This window comes from Cylas formicarius, unplaced genomic scaffold (genome assembly GCF_029955315.1).
Source record: "Cylas formicarius isolate icCylForm1 unplaced genomic scaffold, icCylForm1.1 PGA_scaffold_6__28_contigs__length_40554024, whole genome shotgun sequence".
Lineage (NCBI taxonomy): Eukaryota > Metazoa > Arthropoda > Insecta > Coleoptera > Brentidae > Cylas > Cylas formicarius.
Window position 1 is genome coordinate 31,378,314 of NW_026844347.1, and position 15,131 is coordinate 31,393,444.

General features: G+C 35.3%; 1 protein-coding gene and 2 long non-coding RNA genes across 3 annotated transcripts in view; 2 read left to right on the top strand and 1 right to left on the bottom strand.

The window, feature by feature from the left end:
• The window catches only part of LOC132703605 (transcription factor Sp9), a 37,166-nt gene extending 36,772 nt beyond the window's left edge, over window positions 1-394 (bottom strand). Inside the window, exon 1 of the mRNA XM_060672959.1 lies at window positions 174-394. Coding sequence (XP_060528942.1) covers window positions 174-254 — 81 coding nt within the window. The 5' untranslated portion in view covers window positions 255-394. The remainder of the gene's footprint in view (window positions 1-173) is intronic.
• A 179-nt stretch (window positions 395-573) lies between these two features.
• Window positions 574-7,364, top strand: LOC132703794 (uncharacterized). The gene is made up of 3 exons (XR_009619144.1): window positions 574-865; window positions 2,099-2,333; window positions 5,077-7,364. It is a non-coding gene; the product is annotated as an uncharacterized LOC132703794 (long non-coding RNA).
• Window positions 7,365-7,427: 63 nt separating this feature from the next.
• LOC132703795 (uncharacterized) lies at window positions 7,428-10,003 on the top strand. The gene is made up of 3 exons (XR_009619145.1): window positions 7,428-8,019; window positions 8,073-8,345; window positions 8,399-10,003. It is a non-coding gene; the product is annotated as an uncharacterized LOC132703795 (long non-coding RNA).
• Window positions 10,004-15,131: the final 5,128 nt, after the last annotated feature.

The following is a 15,131-nucleotide window of genomic DNA, read 5'->3' on the forward strand; positions in this document are numbered from 1 at the left end:
GGACAGATAGTAATTAATTATTAACAGACGCCAACATTAACGCAGACCAACTTAAGATGTGCATATTATAGAAAATATATTTAAGTCTGTTTTATTTTGCAATGGCAAAGAATCAACCAGGCAAAATTGTCGAAGGCAACTATATATACTAAGAATATAGTTTATCGACTTACGGTTGCTTTGACATTCATAGTCATCGCCGGTATTTGAGCCCCGTAGAAATGTCCCGCGGTAGGAGTGACATCGGTTAACATAATCGCCACTATCTCGCCACTTTCTCTGCGTACTAAATCATGCAGACACACAATCGCGTTATTGTTCCCCCAAAAACAATCGAAATCACAACGCACTAGGATGTCTCTGTACTACTATTGTCGAGATCACATAGCTCACTATTTTCTCGGAAGGGGAATAGCTGAAAATCAAAGGTTCCCCTTCTGTGTGAAACCGAGGTGGGCGTGGCGAACATCCAGAACCAATCAGCGCCGTTGCCATTTGTTACCAAACCACGCCTTCGGTTTTTATCTCTAATAAGAACTGCGCATGGTGGTTGGGCAGCTTAACAAATTACAACGTTCTATGAATGATATGGCATCTATTATTTTGTAAACAAGCACTTTATTAAGAACGTACTTAATGTGAAGTGGAAGGTGTTATTTCAGCAGCATGTTTATGTGGCGGTATTTTGGTTTAGAATCCGCGCTAATTTACGCTGATTTGTACTTTATTTACGCATCCACTAAGCACTGATTTTTTTTTCATAATCGTCACTACTTATGGTAATTACAATTAGAAAAATTTTGGATGCCTGTCAACTGCGCTTCGCCGATTTAAAAATATTGGCCACATTTAAAATTTAGAAAAGGTAGGTAGGAATTAAATAAAAAATAAATAATTAGGTGGCGGATAGCTCACTAGTAGATGCATCAAAGTAAATCACCATGTTTGATTTGAAGGGTGCTTTTTTTGCTTAATTTTCCGCCCAACTGTAGTTGATGACTTTGAGAAAGATCATTTTTATAAACAGCTTCTAGTAATATGTATAGACTTAGCACCGTTTAATTTTATTATATTTGTCTTTTCTGTGCGTTGCTTTTTTATATGCTTATTTGATTTAGTTTTTTGAAATAATAATGGAAAAAAATTAGTTAATAATTACTGCTTCAAGTGAAAAGGTGTTTTCGAATATTGCAATTGCAAAGACTGGGCAAAAATGCAGCAATACTATGATGTTAGCAATGAACGAATTAAAAAAAAACCTGTTGCATAGGCGGGTGTAATTGTTTTCCTGTTTTGTGTATTGGAGTCTTGTATTGTATATTTCCAAAGAGCTCTCAAAGACAATGGATGTGATTTGTATTATCTCCAAAAGTCATTATGAAAATATAATATTGTTACGTTATAATCCCGCAGAGCTCTTTATTTATTGCCCTTATCGGGAATTATTTTCTCCTACCTTATGTAGTCACCCTTCATATTTTCCTATCTACGTCATTGCAATTTTTTCCTAGCAAAAATCCCCGTCCTTTCTGGTATTTTTTCTGTAGCGAATTTGATGAAACAATGAATTAAGTATTTATTAAAACATTTTCAAACAATTTAAGTATAATAAATAGTACCTCAGAACCTCATATTTTTAAAGTATCTATGCGTTAACCAGACTAACTGATTTATTTTTTTAATGTGATTAATTATGCTTCTCCTTTTTAATTTGCTTACGCGTGATTTGAGAATTTTATTGAATAAAAAAAATAATTGGGTTTAGCGAAAATACTTTTGGCACGAATTAATTAATAAGTAACTAATAAATTGATAAATTGTATTCCAAATACACAAAAGCGGTTGAAACGTGTATGGCTAGTTTTTTAATAATGACAGTATAATTAAATCAAGACAATAAAGCCCTTTAAATAAGCGTACATATTGTTTATCAGGCTCTCTAGCAAAAGAGTAGTTTAGGATGTCCGTCTATTTATTGTATTTGCGGATGTATATTTTGGGGACAATAATGGTATAAAATAAAAATATCATGGAATGGTATAGATGGATGTATGTGCGTATTTAATTTGATATTTCCTTAATTTAGTCTTCTTTCCAGGTTTTTCTGGTTACATAGAATAGCGCGAATGCCGCCGCTTCTGTGTTACAACTCATGATGTAATATAAGACAGTTTATTATTACCACTATTTAGAAGAACTCAATGAAAACTGGAACCTATATATTCGGAGAGAGATCGCTTACAATCCAGTGATTTCTATAATCCTATTTCCTTATTTGAATAACTTTTTGTGATTTGCGGTTCGTGTAGGTGTAGGCGGGCCTCAACGTGCTAGTAAGTCCCTGTATGACCAGCAAGACGTATCTAATAATAATCACTAAATATTAAAATTGCACTTTTGGACGACACAAAGATAAATTTATACAATATAACACCGTAGCTTTTTTTTTTCGTTTTTTCCTACGTAAGTAAAATATAATATAGCTAGCTATAAGCAGAGACGCTTAATGATATCTAATTGATGAGACCATCAGGTGAACCAAACAGTCTAAATTCAATACATATCTTCCTAAAAAGGAGAATATCAACCTCAGGAATCTAAAATGTAAAAAATGAAATTTTTAACGTAATATATCAACAAAGTCCCGTTTTTTTATATTGGTCGAGTCGAGTGATGTCCGGTTTAGACTTCGCTGTGTTAATCATCTCATTATAAGCGACTTTTCTTTTCTTTTAAATGGTTATGGGCAAAATGGATTTAAAAATATTCATACGCTGCCATGTTAACTAAAATGGCAAAAGCAAATATTTGTTGGTTTTTTTAATAGGTAAGTAACTGCAATTTTAAGCGGACCATCAAAATATCTGAAATATTTCCAATCGAATAAGTATGGGTGGGTACCGGATTATTAATAAAGAAAGTTTATTTTTATTATTATTATTTAGAAGGTCCCAATGAAAAATCGCTACAATGGTAGTTTATAGCCAGTGATACCTATACCTATATACCTCTACTTATACCTACTTACTGAATAACTTTTTTTGATCTGTGTTTCATGTAGGCGTAGGAGAGCAGGCTTGTCGCTTTCTGGGGCAAAATGGCTTTTAAAAATAATCATTCCGTATGTTAATAAAACATAGCAAAAGCATTACCGGCAAAAATTTCTTGTTTTTTTTTAATAAATCACGGGAATTTTCAGCGGACAATCAAAATATCTGAAATATTTCGAATCAAATAAGTATGGGTGGGTAGTGGGTTGCATACCGACTCACAGAATGAGACTAACTCGCGCGACATAGCTTGACAGCGCGCGGCACTTTATGTGTACCTATAGCGGGAAAGATTATTTCTCCGTCTCCTATTGTATATAGTACCGAACGAATATATTGTTTGGAAATGGTCATGACACGGTTTATGAAATATTTAAAGGAGGGAGGGGACATCGTCGCGCCTTTCCCCCTTTAACTCCTACGCCGACCGTCGCGTCGGCGGCGAGATCAAAAGCGGAAAGATCCGATCACGTAGACTGAGTCAGATGGTACCACAATTGGCGACGATGCCGCGCGATGTCACGATCTCGACGATTTCTAGATATAGGATCTACGAGTGCGTGTAAAAACGTCGCTTGTCGTGATTCAACCGGGGCGACACCAGGAAAGCGAGGCGACGCGTCTGAGAATTCTATAAGGACCATATTTTTGCATACCGATCAGCGGCGTATCAAGGTTGAAATTCCTGCGGTTTGTCTTTGACTAAGGAGCAACCGAATAATATGTAGAACAATATAAATGTCAAAGATGTAGCATGAGTTTGAACTATTTGCTTGTTTGCGCAAAGTAAATTTAATTAGATTAGAAGAGGCGTGGAGAAAGCGACCTACAAGGTTCGGGTGATGTACCGTGCGCTCAATTTATCTAGATAACACTTTAATTGGCTGGAACCATTTTGTTCTTAGAGATATCAATGTAAACAAAAAACAAAATGTGTGGTTAGTAACCAAGTTTTTTTCCAAGTGACGTATAAAACAAAACACCATCAATTGTCTAACATATTTTTTTTAAAACTGAACACTCTGTATATTATATATGTGTTTAATAGAATATCTTATTCCGATTACAATAGTGTAACACACTTTATAATTTAGTCCACTCATTTTTGACAAATCGGCAAAAATAGGACATTTTTATATACTTTCAAAGAGAGACTGAAAAATAAAAATTTGTGTATCTTTGACATATTAGTAGACAACGTTGATGGTTGAATTATTGTCCAAGTCATTAATGTTAAAATGGGTTTTCGCGAATTTTGCATCCGTGCAAAGAGTGATATGCTTCAAGCATACTTAATGAATAATAAAAGTGCAACTGCAGTTCGTCGTCAGTGTATTAGACTTTATCCAAAGCGCCGAGTCTCTGCAAACAGATATTTCCAAGGCTGACAAAGAAATTTGCGGAACACGGTAACGGATTAAATGCTAAAAAGGTATGCAGGAATTATAATGTTTAAAATGTTAAAAATTACAGCCAATTAAAATGTTATCAAGATAAATTGAACGCACGGTAAAGATATCCAAGTACCTAAATAAAAAAACAAAATTTAGCAGTCAAGTTTTAGCAAATGGCATATTTACCAAAACGCTAAACAACTTTCTGAGATAACAGCTTATTTACTATCTTAATTTTTAAGTTGTAATAAAATAAAGATAACCCGTTTTTGTTCTATTTTTGCCATTATCTCGAAAATAAACGGAATAACGTATATAGTGTGTAATATTATAATCACACGTATGAACTATTGGAAAAGAATCTGATATGTTAGAAAATTGTTACTGTTTGGTTTTACGTGTCTTTTAGTTACTAATTAGACTGCTATTTAGCTTAGACCACTATAAAAAACATGGTTGGCCCAAATTCATTTCAGGTCATCAGTACCATAGGTGCTACGAAGATATTTAGAGTGATTGCGAGAGAAATAGCCCAATATTTTGGGCATGAACATAATTTTTAAGGCTTTTAATAAAATTCCTTTTTTTTTATTCACTATTGAAACTTATGGTCGTAATTCTTGGTATTTTAGGTTCTGGTCATCTATTTATCCCTCCCAGATATTTGACAAACAATAAAGAAGAAGAAACAACAGAGAACATGATTGATTAAATGTATTAAAAAAAGTACATAAAAAGATAAAAATGAAAAAAAAGGGTCATGAACTGACGGTGACATTTTTCATAATAATTTAAGAAGTACATTTTTTCTTAACGTTTAATTTTTTATTTAAATTGTGAATGTCATTTAAATAGCATTTAATGTTTCAACGTTATATTTAAATTTGTTTCTAAAAATAAATAGACCAACTTATTTCTAGTAATGAAAAGAAAATGAGCAATTTTTTAAGAATAAAACGAAAAATCATGGACGCCGATATGGACACAATATTCAAAAAAATGCTTTTAACGGAAAATAAATTCGAAGCCCAATTTTATTGCTTATATCAATACTCTGTAATTAAGTAATCAATATTTAATTGCAATGCCTACCTATAGCTTAAAGCCGTTCGTTATTATAAAATTATATTGCAGTAATTATAATATTGCGGTAATTATTATTATTATTCTATTAAAGATGATACTTTTAGAACGTGCCTGAATGTTACTAATTTACATTTTACTGTTCAGGCTCAAACGTTTACGCTCAATTCTCAAATATTTCAGGAGCCCCCTTTGTGCCGCAACAAAAACAGATTTAGGTAAAAGTGATCGACTAGTTTTCCGAAATATTTTTATACATCTTCTTCAAATTTCGAACAGTCTGGATATGTCGAAAACGAAGCCTTTAGGGTCCAATGTTTGTATGACTTTTTTTTTCTTAAAAATACTAGTGAGATTTTCAAACTACGAAAAATCAAAATATCTTAAAATGACGTAATATTATACAGCGAACTCATTTTTCTTGCCACTCATTTCACTATTTGTCGTCATGTATGAAAAACGAAACATCACTGCCCAGGTCCAAATCATGGTTGTTTTAATGGGTTTTATAACAGATATTTAAATTAATAATGGCATTAATGTATATTGATAATGATAATGGTATCGACCGGTAAGTCCCTAATATATATACTATTAAATATTACGTATTTTCTAACTAATAAAATGGTGTAAGTGTATATATTTGACATGATGTCATTATTTCTAAGGAACGGTTTTAAAGTAACATTTTTGCAAAAAAGTGGAATGTTTTCCTTCCAGCTTCTTATTCGAAATCAACCTAGAGGTAGATCAGTAATGATGAGAATACAGTACGACGGTTCTTTGTAAATTATGAAAAAAAAACCATAACTAGTTTAATTTCCTGCCAGTGTTCGTAAGATTCATGGGGCTGATGTAATAGATCAATTAATTTTATCAGTTAAACATCTATCAGAAGAGGCACAAGAAGCTCGCAGCACAGTTACCACAATATATGTGGCGTCATTTAAAAAAATATGTCGAAAAAATACAAACATATGTGAGTTTCTTCAAATTCTAGAATGTCCGATTCAAGACGCATAAGAGAGCCACGTCAAAAGAAATGCTGAAACATGCCGTGGACGTAGAGTAAATAGTGATTAACTAAACAATTTTAAAATTAAATTAATAATGTGATATTCCATTGTACAAAATATTTGCCTGCTTAAATCTCAGTTAAAACTAACTTGTTCCCTATTCATTTGATTTTGAGAAAAGTACTTTTGCTAGGTTAACCGTGACAAACTACTAGTGACAGCTAAGGTGTCCTAAAGGAAGATTTTTGACATTAATATTAAATTGTTTAGTAGCCTGAGTACTAAAACGTTCTAAAAATAGTTTTAATAACATCAAAACAGTAAATTCTGGATAACAAAATTTTAAAAATGTCGTCTTCAGTTGTTGCCGATGTCGAAGACGAATTATTAAGCCCACAAAGCCAATTTCATAACGTTCTCTATAGCAACGGACCGGCGCTTCTAAATATTACCTCTCTCGTTATTAATTTTTTCCAAAACAAATAAAAAAGTGGGCACCGTGAAAGACTTTATCTAAGCCGAATCGGTTTCGGTCCTTGTCAGTTCAAAGATTGAACCGCAATTAGATGACGAGATGAAGGCGCCTGCTGACTTACCCAGCCGCATTATCGTCATTATAAAAGTCATCATCATTGTGTGTGGATGCGATGGAAGAATAGTCCCACCAAACTATTTAAAAACGACCTGCCGACACGACCGCTCCACGTCTGCTGCGGGCTAAAACCCTTCAGCGATTGGCTTCTTCTCCTTTGTCGTTAGTTTTTTTTTATCTAATGGTTGATTTCGATTGTCTCTATTAACGTTCCCGTTATTGAAAGACTATACAGGCAAGTAGAAATTGAATTTTCACCGCCAGAAATATTACGTTAAGTTTTTCTTTAGACTTTTATCGTTTCCTTACGAAGAACCGCCACCAAATAGAGAATTAATGATAGAATGAACTTTACCAGAACAAGTCATGAATGAAATTGAGTGAAGCAACGAAGGAATCCTTCAAAATTTAATCAAATTCTGGACTGCGGACAGAATCACAACAGACCAGCAAGTTTCGGTCCATGCTGGCAAGATTTACACAGAACTAGGACGAGGAAGGAAAAACAAAAGTTTTTCCTTAGACTTTTATCATTTTCTTATGAAAAAAACGCCACAATAGTATATTATGCAACAAGTGCGGTAAACGGCATTTGACTCACGAGTTTATTTGACACGAGCGGAGCGAGTTTTTAATAAACGAGTGAGTTAAAAAGTTTACCGAACGTGTTGCATACTATACTTTTTCTACGACCATTAGTTTTCAGGTACATTTTCGCAAAACAACACGAATACATTCACTGACATGACCGTCAGAATTGACAAACGTCAAAATTCAAACCGTGGGAAATATCTCCGAAAACATCCGATTGCTCCCAAATCCGTGCCGTAAAATCCCGGAAATGTCAGAAGTGGCTCGGATTCGTGGGAAACGAAACTGACGTGGTAAAGTGACGCTTCTCGCACGCTAGATCAGTGGGTAATTAGGTATTTTGCAGACGGGAGTAGAAAAATATAATAGCATATTATGCAAGAAGTGCGATAAACGGCATTGGACGAATGACTTAAAAAGTTTACCGAACATGTTACATACGACCGTTAGTTTTTGGGTACATTTTCGCAAAACAACACGAATACATCCAGTGACATGACCGTCATAATTGACAAACGTCAAAATTCAAAGCGTGGGGAATATCTCCGAAAACATCCGTGCAGTAAAATCCCGGAAATGTCCGATGTGGCTCGGATTCGTGGGAAACGAAACTGACGAGGTAAAGTGACGCTTCCCGCACGCCAGATGGGTGTGTAATTAGGTATTTTACAGACGGGAGTAGAAAAAAATCAATGATAAACTTATCAGAAAGCAATGAATAGTTTAAAATTCAATCAAAGTCTGGTCTATGCAGAGCTTAAGTAACTTAAAACTATGATGAATTTTTAAGAAAGATGGCGATATATCAAGTTTAAACACAACACACCACACAATAAAAAAAATAAACACAAATAAACACAATACACAGCAAAATGCCACATAGGTGCCAAATATTCCTCCGTACAAAAAGATTTACAACCATCATCTGTATGCAACATAGAATTAAGACTTTCCTCCATTCTGGGTCTAAATAACTTTTAGGTAAATGAACCCAGAAACCAAATGCATAGTTCTTTGGCTACTTCTTATAAAAGTTTGGTATATTCGTCAAAATCTCCCTTCAAATAAGGAGTAGAAGTCTGTGGGAGTTCCACCCTATTTCGCGAGAAGTGTAGAGGTTTTATACCTAGTTTTGGAAACATATGTCTGCTGTAACTGCCTTAACTGTGCTCTAACCTCTCGTTTAGACTTAATGAAGAAACCAGGAAAAAATGAAAGAAACTTGAATATATTGATCATCTTGTGACAGATCATACTAACTGCTACTACGAAACTTGATGACGGGAAAAATAAATAGAAGAAAAAGCCAAGCAAGGGGAAGAATCTAGTAGATGAAAAAATTGTTAAACTTGCTTGAACTTGAACTCCAGCTGTTTACAACAGCTGCAAATAAAATCCGCCTAGTTATGATTGGATTCAACCTTGGCTTGAAGACGGAACTAGAAGAAGCAGGAGGAACATAATTTAGTTTATAAAAAATGCTTCGCGAACGGACGTTAAAAGTTAATGTATTCAAATCGATCAAGATGGTTTCGAAAATAACCCGCTGCGTGTGTGTTTTTTTTTGTGTTTTACTTTCATTACAGTTAATAATACCGATAAAAAATTAACATTGTTTATATTACGGCGCATAGCTATTCTCAAGTCTTTAGGATTATGATTACGAATCTATTCGAGCTTAAATGACCCGAAATACGTTACGGTGTTATTATTAGGCGTAATAATACGGTAGGTGGTCATATACTCCAGATTGAACGGCGGAATATAAAGACGCGCGACTCTCGGTAATTTCGATCACAAAATAAACACGCTTGGTCGTTAACGGGCATTATACCGAGCCTTATATCCAAAGGTAACTAGTTTTTTAAAATAATGCTGAAAATTTCTACTACCGGATATCATTTCCTTGACTTTGTTATCGTGATTGGTTTCCTGCGAAGGATGTCCTCTCCAATTGGGACTTTCGAGTTACGCAAGTTGGGGTGACTGGCACTATCTGCCGGTATTTACCCTCAAGCGAAAATTCCATTTAAAACAGGGCAGGCTTCAATTCCGCACCCTAAGATTATCCAACCAAATTATTATCCTCCGGTAGGGGGATGCTGGGAACTCCAATAAGTGGGCATTTGGAAATTGGAAGTAAATTATCAGTTTGTCTCCGATATTATTTGACGAGAATAAAAGCCTCATCTATAACCTGTGGTAATGGAAACCCGGTAACAATGACGGTTAACTTTTAAACATACACCATGTCTAGATGGGGTAGACAACTGGACTAAAAAATGACAGACATAAAAAATACTTTTTGATGAGAACAGCAGTGGAGGAAAATTCTTGTAGATAGGCTTGTCAGTGATAAGTTTATTTTTTTATTTCTTCTCCCTCTGTAAGCATACATACTAAGTGTTTTCCAACAAGAGGCGTTATTACTTTCGAAAAATCGATGAACTCGATTCTTTTTGAAAGTATATGCCCTCCTCACTAAACTGGAGATCTCGGTAACGGTAGGTCCTAGAGGACCGCCATTGGTACAGAACTGATCAGCTTGGAAAAAAAAATATTTTCTTGTCTGTTCTCTGTTGCAGGGTTTTTCGACGATAACTTCCGAACGGTTTATGCTACACGCCCCAAATAAAAATAAATTGCTGCGTTCAAGCTTCGGCGTCCATATATTTTTTTCGATTTTCGACTGTTTTTTGGACGTCGCTATGAAACACGATAACTGCCCGACATTTGAAGCTATCGACTTCACATTTAGCAGGAAAATAGCGTTTCGTCCCCTAACAGAACCTATTGAAATTGGGGAGGATTGGGGGGTCGGGAAGTATTTTAAAAAAATTAAAAATCGCGTTTGCAAGGGTCTAACAAAAAAATAATTTCTCAAAAACCGGTTGTGCAACCCAAAAAATTCTTGAACTTTTATTTTTGATAATTTTTCAAGAATATACAGGGTGCGCTGCATAACCAAAAAAACTGAAAAATGGGTCCCCTTAATATTGAAAATTGGCTATAACTAAAAAAGTATGTTTCAGATGTTGGTTTCTTTTACATGACGATATAGCCCGTATAGATGGCTAAAACTTTTGTATTTAAGGTTTTGTAAATTGGATGAAATAAAATTTTTTTTTTGGTTAATTTGGCTCCCAGAAAAACATGTTTTTGTCCATAACTATTCAACCGGTCGGCAAAATTCTTTAACTAGCAAACGCGGCGGACCCATTGCTCTAACATTTATTTCAAGCAAGACCCAGAAAATTGTTCTTTTCCCGAGTAGATAATTAACCGCAAATCAAAAATCGAAAAAAATATATGTAATCGGTTCAAACAGTTCAAACAGACTGCCCGAGATATTTGAAAAATTCCATTTGAAAATCACTATTCCTCGCGATGAAGTTACTGATTATTACGGCGCAATGCATGGTTTCACAAAAAACAAAGTATTTTGTTTAAAGAGTTGAGTATTAAGGCTTATAAAGTTTAGAGACGGTGCTACATTCGCTACAAGCAACAAAACTATTGATCTTTTACGGGAAAACTTTCCGGACCGTGTTGTCTCACATTGGCAACCGAGAGCTTGTGATTTTACACCTTGCGACTTCTTCCTTTGGGGCCACGTGAAACAGACCTTCTACGGCAACAACCCAGCGTCGCTTCAAATCTCAAAGATGGAATCCGTGGATCATTTATCTCAGAAAATGCCATTTTTCTTTGAATATCAAAATCTCTTATTGAAAAACCCCTTACATAAAAGACAAACGATGTTTAAATTATTTGTTAAAATAAGCACACACTCCAAAAGTTGCCGAAAAAAAAAGAGTCACAAATTCTTGATAGCAAAATATGATCATCTAACTAAACTTACTTCGGCTCAAAACTGGAAGATTTCGCAGATACAGAGTGACAAAAGTTAAATTTAGTTGGGTTTTTTAAGTGACCTTTTGTAAGGGGTGTAAAATCGTAATATGTTTAGCTAGGAGACATTTTATTAAATTTTTATAATTTTATTTTAATTTTATTAAACGGCTGCTGAAGTCAATTGGTACTTAGATCAAAGTCGTTAGAGAGTAGAATTTTTATATTAAAGCTAAATATGTACAATGTGTCGGAAAAAAGCAAGCCAACAAAGCTAATTCTATAAAAGCACCTTTTTGTTGTACAGGTGGGCCAAAAAGTTGTTCTCTCATTTTTCTGTCATTCTTGTTTTTATCCAAAACTCAGTGGTTCAAACTAAAATTGCCTATCCGCAACTGATTTTTACAATGCTACTCAACATTTTTTCCTTTTTCATTGTTATTACATTAATATTGAAGTTACTAAAATTCATTATTCTAGGCAAAGCAAACTTTATATCCTAAATATTTTCATAACTATTAAGGCAAAATATAATGTGCGTCGGATATTTAAAAAGTTCTTCATTTTTTATTTCATTAGAAAAATTTGATTTTGTATCAGTAACTCATAGGGTAAATGTGGGAGAGATGCCGCACATTTTTATAGATTTTCATAACTGTTACACCTATCGAGATAAAATAAAATTAAAAACACATGTTTACTTTTAGAACATTTATTTAAAAGTAAATATGTAACAAAACCAATTTAAATAAAACAGTATTCTAAGAAAATATATTTTATAATCCCATGTATTTGGCCATCTCTCCTACATAACGTGGGTGAGTCGCCGCATAGTACATGGGAGAGATGGCTTACGAAAAATAACATTACATCTTTCTTCTAACTTGATCGGCTTTTAATAAAAGCCTTCCACATCGATTGCAAGTGGTTTTGTATATTGAGCAAGTCTCGTGTAGCCAATATCCACAGCGAACGCATTGAATCCAATCAGCACGTGATTTTGTTAAACAGTATTTTTCAAGACACTCCACACATTCGTTTTCGTCAATATCACTGCAGTCATTGGTTGGAGAACAAATTGGCATTTCTTCCTCAGACTCAGAAGACGATGATAAATCTTTTTTTTGTTTAAGTTTTATTTTTTTAGCTAAAGGCTTAACTTTTAGCTTTTTGTCCTTTTTGGTTTTAGTTTTGTTCCCTTTTTTGTGTTCAATATAACTGGGGCTTGTTAGATGTGCAGCCGACTGTTTTCTGCGCTTTGTAGTGTTAGAAAGAATAGGAATGGGCGATATTTGTTGCAACATTTTGCCAGGAGTGATATCAGTGCTAGCCGAAGTAGAAGGTTGAGGTTGAGCTTCTTGCGATTTAACGTTGATTTCTAATGATGGATTCGGCGCAGCGTTTTCTTTTTCGGTATTGCAGGTTTTAGTTGCAGTGTCTTCAACATTGTGTGCATGAGCTACGTGCAGGTCTGATACGCTGAAAGCGTGGTCCGGAACTGACTCTGGATTAAGTGGAAATGCTCCAGTAGCACGAAAACCATTAATAGCCGTTCCAGCTGTAGCTGCGCGAGACCAAGCACTACTTAGCAATGTGCCAAATTGCATACGAGTAATTCGTCTGCCTTGATGTGTTTTAATCCACTGGTCGCAAGCCTGATAAAAAAACGTTTTCAACGGTTTAAAAAAACTACGATCGAGTGGCTGTAAATAGTGTGTGGTGTGGCTGGGCAAACATACCAAAGAAATATCATTTTCTGTCGCAAATTCGAGGCAATCTAGACTCATATGCGATCCATGTCCATCAAGAATTAGAACAGTCTTCCCTGGTGGCTTGCGAGGGGCAAAATGATTTTTCAACCAGTCAAAAAATAGCTCATTATTAACATAAGCAGACAACAACAACCGAACCAGGTGGCATGCCGTCTTCAAATTCCTTTTTTTTATTTACCCCTTTAAATATGCAGTAGGGAGGTAAGAAATTTCCTTCAGAGTTACAGCAAGCTACAACGGTGATTGTCTCCCCTTTCTCCCCAGACGTTACTGTGTGAACTTCTTTGCTACCTTTTGCTGCGATAACTTTACTTGGCACATTATTTAACTGAAGGTCAGACTCAACATTAAAGACATGACCTGGTTTATCAAAGACATCGTTAGCTTCATAAATGCTTTCTAAAAGTTTAAAATATTCTTCAACTTCTTTTCTATTCATACCCTCCGCCCTTGCAGTTGATAGTCCCTCTGCCTTTCTTAAACTCAAATCACGATTCCTTTCCATGAACGATCGGTACCAGTGATCTCCAGCTTCTTCTTTTTCAGTGTTAAATTTGTGTTTTAACCCCAAACGTTGAGCCAAGGTATAGGCAATTTGTTTTACGGTTCTTACAGTGGGAGGAAAGCCTGCTTTCTGAAGAGCTTTAATATGCCCTACTACCTTTTTTCGGATTCTTGGCCAAGAGATGACGAAGGCCCTTGTACACCCTTTTCAAAATTATTGTTTTTTAACCTTCTTCTTAGCGTTCGCTCTGGCACGTTGCATATTCTACCAGCCTCTCGTACTGGAATACTATCCTGTTGTACTAAATTTATGGCAGTAACCAAATTTTCTTGAGTCCATCTTCCTCTATTAGATTTTCGTTTATATTTGCGAGGCATATCCAACTAAAATAAAACATCGAATTAATGCGTCATCTCTACCACAAACTTCTGCTGCGTCTATCCCAAATGTATGGGAGAGATGCTGCAGCACATTTTTTGTGACACTTATGATCCACGAAATTAAAACCCGGTGGTAACATAACCTTACTTATCCTAAATCTCCTATAAGTTAATTGCAAACCAAATTTTATTCGTTTAGAGGTATAATTTTAACTTACAAGAAACACTGAATAAATTTTGTAACTTACCTGAACGTTATTTTAACAAACAAACGAAATATTTCTTGAGAAAATCGTTTATTTTCAACCGGCGTAATGGAGTTCTCAAGGTTAGCCATCAACTAATTGTAAGGAAACACAAGCGCCTTTTTAAAAAGTCGCAGTGTTGCCAAACGTACACCGCGGCATCTGTCCCACTGCGGCATCTCACCCACATTTACCCTATGCGGAATTCCCCCGCCACTCCACTCAAGATATGACCAATTTCCATACGAGTAGCACAAAAACTATAGAACATAAGATGGTAACGAACAATTTATTTGAGGCTATGTTTGACATCTATGTTAGTAGCGTCATCGGTGCAAAACACCCCTCGGCCCACCGACCATATAAACTCAACGGAATTGCGAAAAATCATCGGGATCGTTTGCGCGCCACACCCAATATTTCAACTTACCCCTCCCATATGGCTTAAATCTTACTTAGTTAGCACGTACTTCGTATCGTGAATAAACACATATTCATGGCGTTTCTGCGCCGCATAACGTGAGTTTGACCACTAAATAACTAAATTAAACTACGGGTAGTGGTGGGGGAGCGCATTGGGAAAACATTAATGATGGCAGTGCACGTGGGGCTTCGTGCGGAATATGCAAATTTTTATGGGTTTGTTTATAT